This window comes from Pseudophryne corroboree, chromosome 2 (assembly GCF_028390025.1).
Source record: "Pseudophryne corroboree isolate aPseCor3 chromosome 2, aPseCor3.hap2, whole genome shotgun sequence".
Classification (NCBI taxonomy): domain Eukaryota; kingdom Metazoa; phylum Chordata; class Amphibia; order Anura; family Myobatrachidae; genus Pseudophryne; species Pseudophryne corroboree.
The window spans coordinates 19,401,396-19,421,962 of record NC_086445.1 but is presented as its reverse complement, the minus strand read 5'-3'; the positions used below and the strand labels follow the sequence as shown (position 1 = coordinate 19,421,962).

At 50.2% G+C, this 20,567-nt stretch overlaps 1 protein-coding gene across 1 annotated transcript in view; it reads right to left on the bottom strand.

Annotated features, from left to right (window-relative positions):
- Positions 1-19,445, bottom strand: part of LOC134993665 (secreted frizzled-related protein 2-like) — a 94,985-nt gene extending 75,540 nt beyond the window's left edge. Inside the window, exon 1 of the mRNA XM_063950894.1 lies at positions 19,374-19,445. Within this exon, the coding sequence (XP_063806964.1) occupies positions 19,374-19,434 (61 nt within the window). The 5' untranslated portion in view covers positions 19,435-19,445. The remainder of the gene's footprint in view (positions 1-19,373) is intronic.
- Positions 19,446-20,567: the final 1,122 nt, after the last annotated feature.

Below are 20,567 nucleotides of genomic sequence, written 5' to 3'. Positions count from 1 at the left end.
CTACTGCCTCCCTGTCGGAGGGAGACGTTGGTAAAGCAGACTTCAGGAACCTGCGAGGGGGAGACGTCTCGAATTTCCAATCTGTACCCCTGGGATACTACTTGTAGGATCCAGGGGTCCACTTGCGAGTGAGCCCACTGCGTGCTGAAACTCTTGAGACGACCCCCCCCACCGCACCTGAGTCCGCTTGTACGGCCCCAGCGTCATGCTGAGGACTTGGCAGAAGCGGTGGAGGGCTTCTGTTTCTGGGAACGGGCTGCCTGCTGCAGTCTTCTTCCCTTTCCTCTATCCCATGGCAGATATGACTGGCCTTTTGCCCGCTTGCCCTTATGGGGACGAAAGGACTGAGGCTGAAAAGACGTTGTCTTTTTCTCCTTTATACGGCAATACTTCCATGTGCCGTTTGGAATCTGCATCACCTGACCACTGTCGTGTCCATAAACAACTTCTGGCAGATATGGACATCGCACTTACTCTTGATGCCAGAGTGCAAATATCCCTCTGTGCATCTCGCATATATAGAAATGCATCCTTTAAATGCTCTATAGTCAATAAAATACTGTCCCTGTCAAGGGTATCAATATTTTCAGTCAGGGAATCCGACCAAGCCACCCCAGCGCTGCACATCCAGGCTGAGGCGATCGCTGGTCGCAGTATAACACCAGTATGTGTGTATATACTTTTTAGGATATTTTCCAGCCTCCTATCAGCTGGCTCCTTGAGGGCGGCCCTATCTGGAGACGGTACCGCCACTTGTTTTGATAAGCGTGTGAGCGCCTTATCCACCCTAAGAGGTGTTTCCCAACGCGCCCTAACTTCTGGCGGGAAAGGGTATACCGCCAATAATTTTCTATCGGGGGAAACCCACGCATCATCACACACTTCATTTAATTTATCTGATTCAGGAAAAACTACAGGTAGTTTTTTCACACTCCACATAATACCCTTTTTTGTGGTACTTGTAGTATCAGAAATATGTAACACCTCCTTAATTGCCCTTAACAAGTAACGTGTGGCCCTAAAGGAAAATACGTTTGTTTCTTCACCGTCGACACTGGAGTCAGTGTCCGTGTCTGTGTCTGTGTCGACCGACTGAGGTAAAAGGACGTTTTAACGCCCCTGACGGTGTTTGAGACGCCTGGACAGGTACTAATTGGTTTGCCGGCCGTCTCATGTCGTCAACCGACCTTGCAGCGTGTTGACATTATCACGTAATTCCTTAAATAAGCCATCCATTCCGGTGTCGACTCCCTAGAGAGTGACATCACCATTACAGGCAATTGCTCCGCCTCCTCACCAACATCGTCCTCATACATGTCGACACACACGTACCGACACACAGCACACACACAGGGAATGCTCTGATAGAGGACAGGACCCCACTAGCCCTTTGGGGAGACAGAGGGAGAGTTTGCCAGCACACACCAAAAACGCTATAATTATACAGGGACAACCTTTATATAAGTGTTTTTCCCTTATAGCATTTTAATATATATAGTCATATCGCCAAATAAGTGCCCCCCCTCTCTGTTTTAACCCTGTTTCTGTAGTGCAGTGCAGGGGAGAGCCTGGGAGCCTTCCCACCAGCATTTCTGTGAGGGGAAATGGCGCTGTGTGCTGAGGAGAATAGGCCCCGCCCCCTTTTCGCCGGGCTTCTTCTCCCGTTTTTCTGAGACCTGGCAGGGGTTAAATACATCCATATAGCCCCCAGGGGCTATATGTGATGTATTTTTAGCCAGAATAAGGTACTATCATTGCTGCCCAGGGCGCCCCCCCCAGCGCCCTGCACCCTCAGTGACCGCTGCTATGAAGTGTGCTGACAACAATGGCGCACAGCTGCAGTGCTGTGCGCTACCTTATGAAGACTGAAAAGTCTTCTGCCGCCGGTTTCTGGACCTCTTCACTTTTCGGCATCTGCAAGGGGGTCGGCGGCGCGGCTCCGGGACGAACCCCAGGGTGAGACCTGTGTTCCGACTCCCTCTGGAGCTAATGGTGTCCAGTAGCCTAAGAAGCCAATCCATCCTGCACGCAGGTGAGTTCACTTCTCTCCCCTAAGTCCCTCGATGCAGTGAGCCTGTTGCCAGCAGGACTCACTGAAAATAAAAAACCTAACAAAACTTTTACTCTAAGCAGCTCTTTAGGAGAGCCACCTAGATTGCACCCTTCTCGGCCGGGCACAAAAATCTAACTGAGGCTTGGAGGAGGGTCATAGGGGGAGGAGCCAGTGCACACCACCTGATCCTAAAGCTTTTACTTTTGTGCCCTGTCTCCTGCGGAGCCGCTATTCCCCATGGTCCTGACGGAGTCCCCAGCATCCACTAGGACGTCAGAGAAATTATTGTTCTTCTTCGCAAACAAGGGGTTTCAATTATCCCGTACTTGGACTATCTCCTGATAAAGGCGAAGTCCAAGGAACGGTTGCTGAGAAGTGTAGAGTTGTCACTGTCGGTTCTGCGACAGCACGGTGGGGTGCTCAATTTGCCAAAATCCCAGTTGATTCCGACCACTCGGCTTCCTTTTCTGGGCATGATTCTGGAAACGGATTTACAGAAGGTATTTCTTCCAGAAGAAAAGGCTCTGGAACTGCAGACGATGGTCAGGGAACTTCTGAGACCGACGAGTGTGTCGATCCATCATTGTACTCGGGTCCTGGGGAAGATGGTTGCGGCGTATGAAGCCATACCATTTGGCAGGTTTCACGCCCGGGTGTTTCAGTGGGACTTGCTGAGCAAATGGTCCGGGTCTCACCTGCACATTCACCGGAAGATAAGTTTATCTCCCAGAGCCAGAATTTCTCTCCTGTGGTGGCTACAAGGTCATCACCTCCTAGGGGGACGCCGATTCGGTATCCAGGATTGGGTACTTCTGACAACAGATGCAAGTCTCCGAGGCTGGGGCGCAGTCACCCAAGGAAGAAATTTCCAGGGAAAATGGTCGCTCCAGGAAGCCTGTCTCCACATAAATATTCTCGAGTTAAGAGCCATTTACAACGGCCTGCTACAAGCAAGAAGCCTTCTTCAGGGTCGTCCTGTCCTGGTACAGTCAGACAACATCACAGCAGTGGCACATATAAACCGTCAAGGCGGAACAAGGAGCAGAGCGGCAATGGCGGAGACCACAAAAATCCTTCGCTGGGCGGAACAACACATGAGCGCACTGTCAGCGGTCTTCCTACCGGGGGTGGACAACTGGGAAGCAGATTTCCTCAGTAGACACGATCTCCATCCGGGAGAGTGGGCTCTTCACCAAGAGGTATTTGCAGAGGTGACAGAACGCTGGGGAATTCCGTTGATCTACATGATGGCGTCTCGTCTCAACAAGAAGCTCCCGAGGTATTGTTCCAGGTCAAGGGACCCCCAAGCCAGTGCAGTGGACGCCCTGGTGTCTCCGTGGGTGTTCCAGTCGGTGTATGTGTTCCCTCCACTTCCTCTCATTCCAAAGGTACTAGGGATCATTCGCCGTGCAAGGGTTCAGGCGATTCTCGTCATCCCAGACTGGCCAAGAAGGGCCTGGTACCCGGATCTTCAGGACTTACTGGTGGAAGATCCTTGGCCGCTTCCTCTAAGAGAGGATCTGTTGTTGAAGGGTCCATACGTGTTTCCACACTTACCGCGGCTGCGTTTGACGGCATGGAGGTTGAGCGCCAGATCTTAGCTCGTAAGGGTATTCCCAGGGAGGTCATTCCAACTCTCATTAAGGCTAGGAAGGAGATTACGGCGACACATTATCACCGTATTTGGAGGAAGTATGTTTCCTGGTGTGAGTCTAAAATGGCTCCTGCGGAAGATTTTCACTTGGGTCGCTTTCTCCACTTTTTACAGGTGGGCGTAGATGCAGGCCTGAAATTGAGTTCCATCAAAGTGCAGATTTCGGCTTTGTCTATTTTCTTTCAAAAAGAATTAGCTGCCCTCCCAGAGGTTCAGACTTTTGTGAAAGGAGTAATGCATATCAATCCTCCGTTTGTACCTCCTGGGACCTTGATGTGGTCTTACGGTTTCTCATGTCTTCCTGGTTTGAATCTTTGCGTAAGGTTGAGTTGAAGTTTCTCACTTGGAAGGTGGTTATGCTTTTGGCACTGGCATCTGCCAGGCGGGTGTCAGAGTTGGCGGCTTTATCTCATAAGAGCCCGTACTTAATTTTTCATTCGGATAGGGCGGAATTGAGGACTCGTCAACAATTTCTACCGAAGGTGGTTTCTTCATTTCACATTAACCAACCTATTGTGGTTCCGGTGGCTACGGAAGCGGTGGCGATTCCAAAATCTCTGGATGTTGTAAGAGCGTTGAAGATCTACGTTTCTAGGACAGCTGTTGCTAGGAAGACAGAGGCTCTGTTTGTCCTGTATGCTGCCAACAAGATAGGTCATCCCGCTTCAAAACAGACTATTGCACGCTGGATTTGTAGTACGATCCAGCAGGCTCACTCTTCGGTCGGACTACCGGTGCCGAAGTCAGTAAAAGCCCATTCTACCAGGAAGGTGGGCTCATCTTGGGCGGCTGCCCGAGGCGTTTTGGCGTTACAACTTTGCCGAGCGGCTACTTGGTCGGAGTCTTATACATTTGCTTAGTTCTATAAGTTTGTACCCTGGCCGATGAGGACCTGGCGTTTGCTCAGTCGGTGCTGCAGAGTCGTCCGCACTCTCCCACCCGTTCTGGAGCTTTGGTATAATCCCCATGGTCCTTTTGGAGTCCCCAGCATCCTCTAGGACGTAAGAGAAAATAGGATTTTGGTACTTACCGATAAATCCTTTTCTCCTAGTCCATAGAGGATGCTGGGCGCCCGTCCCGGTGCGGACTATTACTTGCAGTGTTTTTCTTGCTGGTTAAATTGGTTTATACACGGGTTGTGTATTGTTTATTGCAGCTTGTTGCTGGTGTTAATTAGTGATGAGCGGGTTCGGTTTCTCGGGAACCGAACCCCCCCGAACTTCACCCTTTTTACACGGGTCCGAGCCATACTCGGATTCTCCCGTATGGCTCAGTTAACCCGAGCGCGCCCGAACGTCATCATCCCGCTGTCGGATTCTCGCGAGATTCGGATTCTATATCAGCAGCCGCGCGTCGCCGCCATTTTCACTCGTGCATTGGAAATGTTAGGGAGAGGACGTGGCTGGCGTCCTCTCCGTTATTGTTGAACTTGATTGTGCATTATTGCTTAATTGTGGGGAGGGCTGGGGAGCAGCTGTATAATAGAGGAGGAGTACAGTGCAGAGTTTTGCTGATCAGTGACCACCAGTTATCCGTTCTCTGCCTGAAAAAAACGCTCCATATCTGTGCTCAGTGTGCTGCATATATCTGTGCTCACACTGCTTAATTGTGGGGACTGGGGAGCAGCTGTATTATATAGCAGGAGTACAGTGCAGAGTTTTGCTGACAGTGACCACCATATACGTTGTCTGCCTGAAAAACACTCCATATCTGTGCTCAGTGTGCTGCTTTATTGTGGGGACTGGGGACCACAAGTATAATATTATATAGGAGGAGTACAGTGCAGAGTTTTGCTGACCAGTGACCACCAGTATATAATATATAGCATTACGGTACAGTAGGACACTGCTGTACCTACCTCTGTGTCGTCATTAAGTATACTATACATCTAGATTCTATGCCTGTGGTGCATTTCAGTTGTGCAGTTTGCTGACACAGTGACCACCAGTATACTATATATAGCAGTACGGTACAGAAGGCCACGGCTGTACCTACCTCTGTGTCGTCATTAAGTATACTATCCATCTACATTCTATACCTGTGGTGCATTTTAGTTTTGCAGTTTGCTGACACAGTGACCACCAGTATACTATATATAGCAGTACGGTACGGAAGGCCACTGCTGTACCTACCTCTGTGTCGTCATTAAGTACACTATCCATCTACATTCTATACCTGTGGTGCATTTTAGTTTTGCAGTTTGCTGACACAGTGACCACCAGTATACTATATATAGCAGTACGGTACGGAAGGCCACTGCTGTACCTACCTCTGTGTCGTCATTAAGTATACTATCCATCTACATTCTATACCTGTCGTGCATTTTAGTTTTGCAGTTTGCTGACACAGTGACCACCAGTATACTATATATAGCAGTACGGTACGGAAGGCCACTGCTGTACCTACCTCTGTGTCGTCATTAAGTATACTATCCATCTACATTCTATACCTGTGGTGCGCCTCTTTTTTTCTTTGCATCATGTGCTGTTTGGGGACAATTTTTTTGAAGTGCCATCCTGTCTGACACTGCAGTGCCACTCCTAGATGGGCCAGGTGTTTGTGTCGGCCACTTGTGTCGCTTAGCTTAGTCACACAGCAACCTTGGTGCGCCTCTTTTTTTCTTTGCATCATGTGCTGTTTGGGGACAATTTTTTTGAAGTGCCATCCTGTCTGACACTGCAGTGCCACTCCTAGATGGGCCAGGTGTTTGTGTCGGCCACTTGTGTCGCTTAGCTTATTCACACAGCGACCTTGGTGCGCCTCTTTTTTTCTTTGCATCATGTGCTGTGTGGGGACAATTTTTTTGAAGTGCCATCCTGTCTGACACTGCAGTGCCACTCCTAGATGGGCCAGGTGTTTGTGTCGGCCACTTGTGTCGCTTAGCTTAGTCACACAGCGACCTTGGTGCGCCTCTTTTTTTCTTTGCATCATGTGCTGTTTGGGGACAATTTTTTTGAAGTGCCATCCTGTCTGACACTGCAGTGCCACTCCTAGATGGGCCAGGTGTTTGTGTCGGCCACTTGTGTCGCTTAGCTTATTCACACAGCGACCTCTGTGCAAATTTTAGGACTAAAAATAATATTGTGAGGTGTTCAGAATAGACTGGAAATGAGTGGAAATTATGGTTATTGAGGTTAATAATACTATGGGATCTAAATGACCCCAAAATTCAATGATTTAAGATGTTTTTTGAAAAAAAACACCCGAATCCAAAACACACCCGAATCCGACAAAAACTTTTCAGGGAGGTTTTGCCAAAACGTGTCCGAATCCAAAACACGGCCGCGGAACCGAATCCAAAACCAAAACACAAAACCCGAAAAATGTCCGGTGCACATCACTAGTGTTAATGCATACTGTTATCTGGTTTAAAGTTACTCCGGTTGTACGGTATGTTTGTGGTGTGGGCTGGTAGTTTTGTAGCCCTTAGTTTAAACAAAAATCTTTCCTTGAAATGTCCGTCTCTCCTGGGCACAGTTCTTATAACTGGGGTCTGGAGGAGGGGCATAGAGGGAGGAGCCAGTTCACACCCAGATTAAGTCTTTTTAGTGTGCCCAAGCTCCTGCGGATCCCGTCTATACTCCATGGTCCTTTTGGAGTCCCCAGCATCCTCTACGGACTAGGAGAAAAGGATTTATCGGTAAGTACCAAAATCCTATTATTAATAGCACTATACTGGAAACTACTGAGGAGGAGAGGGATCTAGGAGTCACTATTTCAGGTGACATAAAGAATATATATAGTATTGATGGCGCTATACTGGAAACTACTGAGGAGGAGAGGGATCTAGGAGTCACTATTTCAGGTGACATAAAGGCAGGTAAGCAATGTAACACAGCAATGAGGAAGACTAGTCAGATGCTTGGCTGCATTGGGAGAGGAATCAGCAGCAGAAAGAAAGAAGTAATAATGCCACTGTATAGGTCATTGGTGCGGCCTCATCTAGAATACTGTATTCAGTTCTGGAGACCATATCTCCAGAAGGATATTAATACATTAGAGACTGTACAAAGAAAGGCAACTAAAATGGTGCATGGCCTACATCACACAACATACCCAGAAAGACTAAGAAATCTCAATATGTATAGTATGGAGCAGAGAAGGGAAAGGGGGGACATGATAGAAACTTTCATATATATCAGGGTATTACCAAGGTACAGGAGGAGACATTCCTCACAGGAAGAGAAGTATTAGAACATGCACTAAAGACTGGAGTAGGGATTGTCATCGGTGTGTTCGCCATCGATGGTTGCCATCTATGGCAAAACTGTGAGCACCAACTATGCTATGGGAGACCATTGATGGTTTCACTCATCGATGGTCATCCCGGTTATTTCAGTGATTAACCCACGGGCCAATCACAGCTCGGGTGCAGGGCTTCACAGATTTCGAGGGCGGAGCTATGCTCCGAGTCCCAGGACCTTGCAAAAAAAAATAATAATAATATTAATTTATGCTGTGCCATCGATGGAGGGAAACCATCTGGTTCTTCTCTCCCATAGATGGCAAAGGCATTCAACATCGGCCATAAACCATCGATGATTAGGAATCATCCGTGGTCGATGGCCATCCCTAGACTGGAGGGGGGAGATTCAGGGGAAACTTGAGGATAAATTACTTCACAGAAAGGGTAGTGGACAGGTGGAATAGCCTCCCATCAGAGGTGGTAGAGGCTAAGACAGTAGAGCAATGTAAACATGCATGGGACAGACATAAGGATCTCCTTACAAATAAATAAGGGTCAAATAGGATTTGAGTTTACGATAGGATTAGAAAAAGAGCAGAGCAGATGGGCCAAGTGGTTCTTATCTGCCGCCACATTCTATGGGGGGGTTGGGGGGGGGGGAATTCAAATGTTTGAAAAGTCGGTTGGTTGGGTGTCTGTCTATTAGATAGGAAAAAAACAGACACCCAACTGACTTTTCAAACAACTGAATACCCCCCTATGTCTCTTTGTATGAGTGGGCGGGGGCGGGACTACTGACAGACAGTTGATCTCAGCCAATGTCAAGTCAGCGAGGTGTGCCGGCCCACGTCGGTCACACACTGATGTGTTGCTCGATTGAATCGTAAGCTGCCTGACTCGGAGCCGGTGACGCCATACTGCAAGGCTACTGGCTGACAGCCTAGTAACTCTGCGCTGCAGAAAAAGGCTGAATATAAAAACCTATCTGACCCACGGCTACTATCGATGGCAGGAAACCATCTATATATCTGCCATCAATGGTAAAACTGTCTGCCATTCACAGAGAACCATTGATGGTTCCAATGACAACTGCTGGAACATAACTAGATAAGGCTGGAGAGCTCAACAAAGAATGTCCCAGTTGGCTGTGAGGCATACTTACCTACATTTTGGCTGCTCTCTGCGGGAGAGAGCGGCCAGGCCAGGTCAGCTCAGAGGGCGGGCAGGGGAGGCTGTGACGACGTGGAGGGGGTGGGCCGGAGGCGGGAGGGGGCGGAGAAAGGGCGGAGCGGGGGCGCGGTCACGACGATGCCTCTTAAGCCACGCCCCCCACTCTGTAATGCAGTGATCACCGGCATTACACTGCAGGGGGCGTGGCTATGATGACGCGATTCAGCAAGAATCGCGTCATCAACTGCCCGGACCGCCCACACTAAGTGGGCGGACGGGCAGGGGGGACCCCACGAATCGGGAGACTTGCCTGCTCTTCCGGGGGGCCGGGAGGGTCACCCGATTTTCGGGAGCCTCCCGGCCATTCCGGGAGAGTAGGCAAGTATGCTGTGAGGTATGGAGAACATGATCCAATGTATGGGGATACAGGCAGTAGGCCTGTTATGATACACTGTAATTTACTGACTGTAAGTACTGTGCATATGCCTGTGCTTGTGTTAGGGGCATTAGGTCCTAACCCTGAGAGAGACAATCTATTATGTTTTGGTAGTGTCCAGATGGGCTAGGATTTATCTATGTTTTGTTTTTGTACTGCACAATAAAACAAGCCACGGCTAGATTGCATGAAAACCCTGGAGTGGTGTACGGTTTTCCTGGCTGCTGTGTTCTCCTCACAACACTTTATTTCATATAAGCTCATTTCCATTATGAATACTTGCATGAAGCTGTGGGTTACCGAAGCCAGCCACTTACCTGTATTACTGCCCTGCTCAGCCTCCCAGGCACAGGCCCAAAGCAGGTACATTACTCCCCCGCACTTCCCACAGGGACCACGCGCAGCTGCCTGGTGCAAGCCACAGACATGTATGAAAAAGAAATGGATTAAGGCAAGGCCGGATAGGACAGGCTGCTCTGTGAGGGGAGATTTATGTTTTGCAGAGAGGAACATCTGGCTCTCAGACTAAACATTCCTGTAGAGCGCCCCTGGAGACGGGCGCAGAACATGTGGAAAGAGACACGTATCACGTTACGCACATAAACAAGAACTGGGCACATGTGTGTCGCAGCTCCACATTGTGATCCCCAGAACCCCAGACGTCAACTCCCAGGGGAATCCCGTGTGATACTATGAGAGAACCTTGAAGCCCTGCCAGCGGCTGGGACTGAATGCCAGGAATGTGGGGCACACTCAGGTTTGCAGTGAATAATACAGTGCACCAGGTGCCAGGGTGGCATAGGAGGAACCCAGCTACATTTCCTCTCCCGACCTCCAGAACTGCGGCTGGTGAAGGTGTCACAGGCAGGAAATCCTCCCAGGTCACCGGGGAAACGTTAGAGAGGTTTGCACTGGTCGGGTTACCGCTCGCACTACCATCTGCTGCCTATTACCTTACCAGACGGGCCACCCAAAGGACAAGGGCTCTGTCATCGAGGACCCAACGCAGCTTTCACCAGCTGAGGGGCAAACATCTGATGTCGTACTGTGGAACTACAAGTACCAGCATGCCCATCAACAATACAAGTATTAAAAAAAAATTGTTAAAGGGAATCCATGTATTATCTATCTGTACTGAGGGCTGTATTCATGCGGAGTGTACACAGGACACACCCAGTGTACCACAATGTCTGCATACACTCTATCAGTGATCTGCGGGCCTGATTTAGGCGTGGACTGCATCTGGTGTACAGCCGTGTGTCTGACTGAGCCACGTTCATCACACCCGGGACACGGCGCTCTGCTCCCATCACACCCGGGACACGGCGCTCTGCTCCCGTCACACCCGGGACACGGCGCTCTGCTCCCGTCACACCCGGGACACGGCGCTCTGCTCCCGTCACACCCGGGACACGGCGCTCTGCCCCCGTCACACCCGAGACACGGTGCTCTGCTCCCGTCACACCCGGGACACGGCGCTTTGCTCCAGTCACACCCGGGACACGGCGCTCTGCCCCCGTCACACCCGGGACACGGCGCTCTGCTCCCATCACACCCGGGACACGGAGCTCTGCTCCCACCACACCCGGGATACGGCACTCTGCTCCCACCACACCCGGGACACGGCGCACTGCTCCCGTCACACCCGGGACACAGCGCTCTGCTCCCATCACACCCGGGACACAGCGCTCTGCTCCCACCACACCCGGGACACGGCGCTCTGCTCCCACCACACCCGGGACACGGCGCTCTGCTCCCGTCACACCCGGGATACAGCGCTCTGCTCCCATCACACCTGGGATACAGCGCTCTGCTCCCATCACACCTGGGATACAGCGCTCTGCTCCCATCACACCTGGGATACAGCGCTCTGCTCCCATCACACCCGGGATACAGCGCTCTGCTCCCACCACACCCGGGACACGGCACTCTGCTCCCACCACACCCGGGACACGGCACTCTGCTCCCACCACACCCGGGACACGGCGCTCTGCTCCCGTCACACCTGGGATACAGCGCTCTGCTCCCATCACACCTGGGATACAGCGCTCTGCTCCCACCACACCCGGGACACGGCGCTCTGCTCCCGTCACACCCGGGATACAGCGCTCTGCTCCCATCACACCCGGGACACGGCACTCTGCTCCCACCACACCCGGGACACAGCGCTCTGCTCCCACCACACCCGGGACACGGCGCTCTGCTCCCGTCACACCCGGGATACAGCGCTCTGCTCCCATCACACCCGGGACACGGGACACCGCGCTCTGCTCCCGTCACACCCGGGACACCACGCTCTGCTCCCATCACACCCGGGACACGGGACACCGCGCTCTGCTCCCGTCACACCCTAGACACCACGCTCTGCTCCCGTCACACCGCGCTCTGCTCCCGTCACACCCGGGACACCGCGCTCTGCTCCCGTCACACCCGGGACACCGCGCTCTGCTCCCGTCACACCCGGGACACCGCGCTCTGCTCCCGTCACACCCGGGACACCGCGCTCTGCTCCCATCCATATGATGAATCTTCACATAAAGTCACACAATAAAACACACGTACCGCGGGAGGTTTCTAGAGAAGGTGCAGAGGGCGGAGAGCTTACACTCTAGGGGAAAAGGGTCACAGATGTGTCACACAGGTTAGGCAGATGGTTATGTCTGTGCTACAATTACCTCCCAATGTACAGACATAGACATTCCAGAAGTGGCTGAGTGGACAGTATTGCCAGGTCAGGCTAGGTGCAGCTGTTTTGCAGAGGGAAGATCAGATGTGTCCTGGTTTGTCCTGTCTGCTGACCGCTGAGTCAGGCCCTGGAAAGATCACACATTATGCTGGGAATAGGGAACCTCACATCCAGGGACAGTTCCAGCGTCATTGTGCATGGAACCATCTGTCACTCCATGTCTGGCCTGTACTGTAGGGGGGGTCAGCGGCACGGTATGATTGTGTTACGTGTACCATTATCAGGGCAGGAGTCCCGCGGGTGATGCAGTGTGTGTCAGTCTCCGACACAATAAACGTAATGGGCCTAATTCAGACCTGATCACAGCAGCAAAATCCTTCTCTAATAAGCAAAACCATGTGCACTGCAGGTGGGGCAGATGTAACTTGTGCAGAGAGAGTTAGATTTGGGAGGGTTATATTGTTTCTGTGCAGGGTAAATACTGGCTGCTTTAGTTATACGCTGCAATTTAGATTTCAGTTTGAACACACCCCACCCAAATCTAACTCTCTCTGCACACGTTACATCTTCCCCACCTGTAGTGCTCATGGTTTTGCCCAACTGCTAACAAATTTGCTGCTGATTCTGACATGGATGCAAAACTGACGCAAGTGACACAGACAGATTTACTACCGTATATGTTAATGAGTCCATCTATGCAAATCACCGTGTGGCTTCATGCGAACGGTCGTACTGCCCACTGCGCTCGTAGCTGTGGCCATCAGCACCTTCCCCACGCTGGCGGCAACTTCTCCAGTGGCTCACGTCACCACTCCTTCCAATGCTTCATGAATAGACCCCTAAGTCTGACTGAAGTCCGACTCATACGGAGATACATGCCACTGTGGAGGCTTTGCGCGACGCATGCGCAGACCTCGCTTAAGGTTATTGGCACGCGTGCAGTCTGCAGAAAGTAGTGACATGCACCTGCTATTGCACTTGTGACCAAATCAGAATCAGGCTCAAGCTATCTCCACTCCCCTACTCCCAGTAACCCCCCCAGAGGTGCAACTCCCGGGAAGTCTTACCACTGCCTGACGTGCACCCACTACGCCGCAGGAGGCGGAGGATGCGGCTTTCAGGGCCCAGGTGACGCAGCCAGCAAGTACAGTATGTGTACAGGGATTGCGGCACTCGATTAGAGGTTGGGGACTTATCAATGCACAAGGCACACTCACTTCATCATTACCGCATGATCTTCCAACGGATAATACAGTAGTAATATTGGTATCCGCACTATAGATCTACATACCTCCCAACATGACCTCTCCAGGAGGACACAATGCTCTGCTCCTGCTCTTCCCTCTTACTGTATGATTACCATCACCTGTGCTGAACCCTAATAATGACCCAGTGCTCATACCTATGTCATACCTCCCAACATGACCTCTCCAGGAGGACACAATGCTCTGCTCCTGCTCTTCCCTCTTACTGTATGATTACCATCACCTGTGCTGTACCCTAATAATGACCCAGTGCTCATACCTATGTCATACCTCCCAACATGACCTCTCCAGGAGGACACAATGCTCTGCTCCTGCACTTCCCTCTTACTGTATGATTACCATCACCTGTGCTGTACCCTAATACTGACCCAGTGCTCATACCTATGTCATACCTCCCAACATGACCTCTCCAGGAGGACACAATGCTCTGCTCCTGCACTTCCCTCTTACTGTATGATTACCATCACCTGTGCTGTACCCTAATACTGACCCAGTGCTCATACCTATGTCATACCTCCCAACATGACCCTCTCCAGGAGGGACACAATGCTCTGCTCCAGCTCTTCCCTCTTACTGTATGATTACCATCACCTGTGCTGTACCCTAATACTGACCCAGTGCTCATACCTATGTCATACCTCCCAACATGTCCTCTCCAGGAGGACACAATGCTCTGCTCCTGCTCTTCCCTCTTACTGTATGATTACCATCACCTGTGCTGTACCCTAATAATGACCCAGTGCTCATACCTATGTCATACCTCCCAACATGTCCTCTCCAGGAGGACACAATGCTCTGCTCCTGCTCTTCCCTCTTACTGTATGATTACCATCACCTGTGCTGTACCCTAATACTGACCCAGTGCTCATACCTATGTCATACCTCCCAACATGACCCTCTCCAGGAGGACACAATGCTCTGCTCCTGCTCTTCTCTCTTACTGTATGATTACCATCACCTGTGCTGTACCCTAATACTGACCCAGTGCTCATACCTATGTCATACCTCCCAACATGAACTCTCCAGGAGGACACAATGCTCTGCTCCTGCTCTTCCCTCTTACTGTATGATTACTATCACCTGTACTGTACCCTAATACTGACCCAGTGCTCATACCTATGTCATACCTCCCAACATGACCCTCTCCAGGAGGACACAATGCTCTGCTCCTGCTCTTCCCTCTTACTGTATGATTACCATCACCTGTGCTGTACCCTAATACTGACCCAGTGCTCATACCTATGTCATACCTCCCAACATGACCCTCCCCAGGAGGACACAATGCTCTGCTCTTCCCTCTTACTGTATGATTACCATCACCTGTGCTGTACCACAATACTGACCCAGTGCTCATACCTATGTCATACCTCCCAACATGACCTCTCCAGGAGGACACAATGCTCTGCTCCTGCTCTTCCCTCTTACTGTATGATTACCATCACTTGTGCTGTACCCTAATACTGACACAGTGCTCATACCTATGTCATACCTCCCAACATGACCTCTCCAGGAGGACACGATGCTCTGCTCCTGCTCTTCCCTCTTACTGTATGATTACCATCACCTGTGCTGTACCACAATACTGACCCAGTGCTCATACCTATGTCATACCTCCCAACATGACCCTCTCCAGGAGGACACAATGCTCTGCTCCTGGACTTCCCTCTTACTGTATGATAACCATCACCTGTGCTGTACCCTAATACTGACCCAGTGCTCATACCTATGTCATACCTCTCAACATGACCCTCTCCAGGAGGACACAATGCTCTGCTCCTGCTCTTCCCTTTTACTGTATGATTACCATCACCCGTGCTGTATCCTAATACTGACCCAGTGCTCATACCTATGTCAAACCTCCCAACATGACCCTATCCAGGACGACACAATGCTCTGCTCCTGCTCTTCCCTCTTACTGTATGATTACCATCACCTGTGCTGTACCCTAATACTGACCCAGTGCTCATACCTATGTCATACCTCCCAACATGACCTCTCCAGGAGGACACAATGCTCTGCTCCTGCTCTTCCCTCTTACTGTATGATTACCATCACCTGTGCTGTACCCTAATACTGACCCAGTGCTCATACCTATGTCATACCTCCCAACATGACCCTCCCCAGGAGGACACAATGCTCTGCTCTTCCCTCTTACTGTATGATTACCATCACCTGTGCTGTACCCTAATACTGACCCAGTGCTCATTCCTATGTCATACCTCCCAACATGACCCTCTCCAGGAGGACACAATGCTCTGCTCCTGGACTTCCCTCTTACTGTATGATTACCATCACCTGTGCTGTACCCTAATACTGACCCAGTGCTCATACCTATGTCATACCTCCCAACATGACCTCTCCAGGAGGACACAATGCTCTGCTCCTGCTCTTCCCTCTTACTGTATGATTACCATCACCTGTGCTGTACCACAATACTGACCCAGTGCTCATACCTATGTCATACCTCTCAACATGACCCTCTCCAGGAGGACACAATGCTCTGCTCCTGCTCTTCCCTTTTACTGTATGATTACCATCACCTGTGCTGTATCCTAATACTGACCCAATGCTCATACCTATGTCAAACCTCCCAACATGACCCTATCCAGGACGACACAATGCTCTGCTCCTGCTCTTCCCTCTTACTGTATGATTACCATCACCTGTGCTGTACCCTAAAACTGACCCAGTGCTCATACCTATGTCATACCTCCCAACATGACCTCTCCAGGAGGACACAATGCTCTGCTCCTGCACTTCCCTCTTACTGTGTTATTACCATCACCTGTGCTGTACCCTAATACTGACCCAGTGCTCATACCTATGTCAAACCTCCCAACATGACCTCTCCAGGAGGGACACAATGCTCTGCTCCTGCTCTTCCCTTTTACTGTATGATTACCATCACCTGTGCTGTACCCTAATACTGACCCAGTGCTCATACCTATGTCATACCTCCCAACATGACCTCTCCAGGAGGACACAATGCTCTGCTCCTGCTCTTCCCTCTTACTGTATGATTACCATCACCTGTGCTGTACCCTAATACTGACCCAGTGCTCATACCTATGTCATACCTCCCAACATGACCCTCTCCAGGAGGACACAATGCTCTGCTCCTGCTCTTCCCTCTTACTGTATGATTACCATCACCTGTGCTGTACCCTAATACTGACCCAGTGCTCATACCTATGTCATACCTCCCAACATGACCCTCTCCAGCACACAATGCTCTGCTCCTGCTCTTCCCTCTTACTGTATGATTACCATCACCTGTGCTCATACCTATGTCATACCACCCAACATGACCTCTCCAGGAGGACACAATGCTCTGCTCCTGCACCTCCCTCTTACTGTGTGATTACCATCACCTGTGCTGTACCCTAATACTGACCCAGTGCTCATACCTATGTCATACCTCCCAACATGACCTCTCCAGGAGGACACAATGCTCTGCTCCTGCTCTTTCCTGTTACTGTATGATTACCATCACCTGTGCTCATACCTATGTTATACCTCCCAACATGACCTCTCCAGGATGGACATAATGCTCTGCTTCTGGATTTTCTCCTAATTTATGATTGCCAACACCTGTGTTGAAGAGGTTAATGGATAAGAAAGGTGTTTCAGCACAGATGATGGCAACAATGGGAAGTCCAGTAGCAGAGCATTGTATCCTCCTGGAGAGGGTCATGTTGGGAGGTATGACATAGGTATGAGCACTGGGTCAGTATTAGGGTACAGCACAGGTGATGGTAATCATACAGTAAGAGGGAAGAACAGGAGCAGAGCATTGTGTCCTCCTGGAGAGGTCATGTTGGGAGGTATGACATAGGTATGAGCACTGGGTCAGTATTAGGGTACAGCACAGGTGATGGTAATCATACAGTAAGAGGGAAGAGCAGGAGCAGAGCATTGTATCCTCCTGGAGAGGGTCATGTTGGGAGGTATGACATAGGTATGAGCACTGGGTCAGTATTAGGGTACAGCACAGGTTATGGTATTCATACAGTAAGAGGGAAGAGCAGGAGCAGAGCATTGTGTCCTCCTGGAGAGGTCATGTTGGGAGGTATGACATAGGTATGAGCACTGGGTCAGTATTAGGGTACAGCACAGGTGATGGTAATCATACAGTAAGAGGGAAGTGCAGGAGCAGAGCATTGTGTCCTCCTGGAGAGGTCATGTTGGGAGGTATGACATAGGTATGAGCACTGGGTCAGTATTAGGGTACAGCACAGGTGATGGTAATCATACAGTAAGAGGGAAGAGCAGGAGCAGAGCATTGTGTCCTCCTGGAGAGGGTTATGTTGGGAGGTATGACATAGGTATGAGCACTGGGTCAGTATTAGGGTACAGCACAGGTGATGGTAATCATACAGTAAGAGGGAGGAGCAGAGCATTGTGTCCTCCTGGAGAGGTCATGTTGGGAGGTATGACTTAGGTATGAGCACTGGGTCAGTATTAGGGTACAGCACAGGTGATGGTAATCATACAGTAAGAGGGAAGAGCAGGAGCAGAGCATTGTGTCCTCCTGGAGAGGGTTATGTTGGGAGGTATGACATAGGTATGAGCACTGGGTCAGTGTTAGGGTACAGCACAGGTGATGGTAATCATACAGTAAGAGGGAAGTACAGGAACAGAGCATTGTGTCCCTCCTGGAGAGGGTCATGTTGGGAGGTATGACATAGGTATGAGCACTGGGTCAGTATTAGGGTACAGCACAGGTGATGGTAATCGTACATTAAGAGGGAAGAGCAGGAGCAGAGCATTGTGTCCTCCTGGAGAGGGTCATTTTGGGAGGTATGACATAGGTATGAGCACTGGGTCAGTATTAGGGTACAGCACAGGTGATGGTAATCATACAGTAAGAGGGAAGAGCAGGAGTAGAGCATTGTGTTCTCCTGGAGAGGTCATGTTGGGAGGTATGACATAAGTATAAGCACTGAGTCAGTATTAGGGTACAGCACAGGTGATGGTAATCATACAGTAAGAGAAAAGTCCAGGAGCAGAGCATTGTGTCCCTCCTGGAGAGGTCATGTTGGGAGGTATGGAATAGTAATCTGTGCCGAATGCAGGAGTAGCAGAGCGAGGCACTTTGCGCGAAGCATGACAAGCCATGCGAGGGGGCCTGGTACACCAAAGGAGCTTGTTTGTGGCAGAGAAGTAACAGAACGCCCCCAACCCCCCCCCCCCGCCAAAAAGAAATTTGTGTCTACCTTTTTGTGTCGACAATTTACATGTCGACCTTTTGACCCTGTCATCCTAATATATGTCAACCATTAGTGGTAGACCTATTGACTGTAGATCTAATAATCCACACCCAGTAATACTCTACCCGGAGAGGCGTAACAACGGCCTGAATAGGAGAAGGGTGTCGCCATCACCTAATAATGTGACGATGGAAAGGTCATACTAGCACTATATCACCAGAAACAAACACAAAATCAATTGGATCATAAACTGAATTAATCAATAGCGCTCACCTCCTCAGACAGGAATAGTGCAGAGAAAACTCCATTACTCCTCTTCCAATGGCAAAAAACAATCCTCTTTTATTAACACATTTATTTTACTAATTATATATATATATATATATATATATATATATATATATATATGTATTAAATGTGTCGTGAAGAAAACTCGGGGGGGGGGAAGGGGGGTTATAGGGTCTAACTGGTGTCAACACCCTACAATGGACAGCCGCCAATATAGGATTACTGCTTTTCTCTGCACCTTTACTTGAATCAGAACTCAGGTGCTAGGATCAGGGTATGGACGGGTCACCGGCATCCAGAGGACGGAAGCACACAATGGTGTAATACTGCTGCTATCATGACGGGTACACGGCCCTGCAGCAAGGTGGTCCTCTCCTCCCCAGGGAAAGTCATCTGTATCTAGTTTTGTGAGTTTACGGACTCACCTGGAAATGGTGGAAGAGGGAGCCATGTTCCACCTACAGCCTCTATAGCAGGGCTTCCCATCTCCAGGCCTCGGGGACCTCAGACAGGGCATGTTTTACAGATCTCCTCAGGATCACAAGGGAAATGAGTGCACCTGTGCACCAAGTAGGAGATATGGAAAACAAGCACTGTTAGGGGTTCCATGAGGACTGGAGTTGGGTAACTGTTCTATAAGTCTATTCTCGTAGTTCATGTATACTATTCTACCTAAAACACTGCTCTGTTCCATGTTATTTATGAGGAGACACTGCGGGGTATATTTACTAAAGTGCGGCTTTATAGCAGTGATGTTGCCCATAGCAACCACTTAGATTCTACTTAGCAGAGAGGATCCCAAACTCAGTCCTCAAGACAGGTTCAGGTTTTGGGTATATCCATGTTAGGCCACAGGTGACTTAGAGGGTAATTCAGACCTGATTGCTAGCAAGCGATTTTTGCAGCCCTGCAACCAGATAGTCGCTGCTTAGAGGGGGAGGGTATTTTCGCTGTGCAGGTGTGCGATCGCATGTGTAGTCTCTGCGCAGCCCAGGACTTACTCGGCAGCAGCAATCACATCAGCCTGCTCAGGACCGGAGCTGACGTCAGGAACCCTCCCTGAAAACACTTGATACTGCCTGCTTTTTCCCTGACACTGCCAGAAAACGGTCAGTTGCCACCCACGAACGGCCTCTTCCTGTCACTCTCCTTGCGATCGCCCGTGCGAATGGATCCTTCGCACAAACCCGTCGCAGGGCGCCGATGCCCATTGCAGCCGAGCGACACACAGCAGCGATCAGATAAGAATTAGACCGTTAATTAGTACAGTACCTCAGTCAGTCTGTAAAACCTGGACTGTTAGGGCGCCTTGAGGACCAAGGGGGAGATAAATAATAGCACACGGATCGTGCCGCTGTAGCAGGTCCCGCTTCACCTCTTTACTGAGGTGACGCAGGAATCAGTAGCGCCGAGATGTATTAACAATGTATTGCTGGAGTGAAACTCCCCGCTCCGGCGATCACCGTGTATCTGGCACTGCACCACTGGGGGCATGTGTATCTGGCCTACCCATATGTGTATCACGCCCCAATTTTGATTGGCTATGCCCCATGTGGCATGTGACCACACCCATTTCTCTGACGTCCTAGTGGATGCTGGGGACTCCGTAAGGACCATGG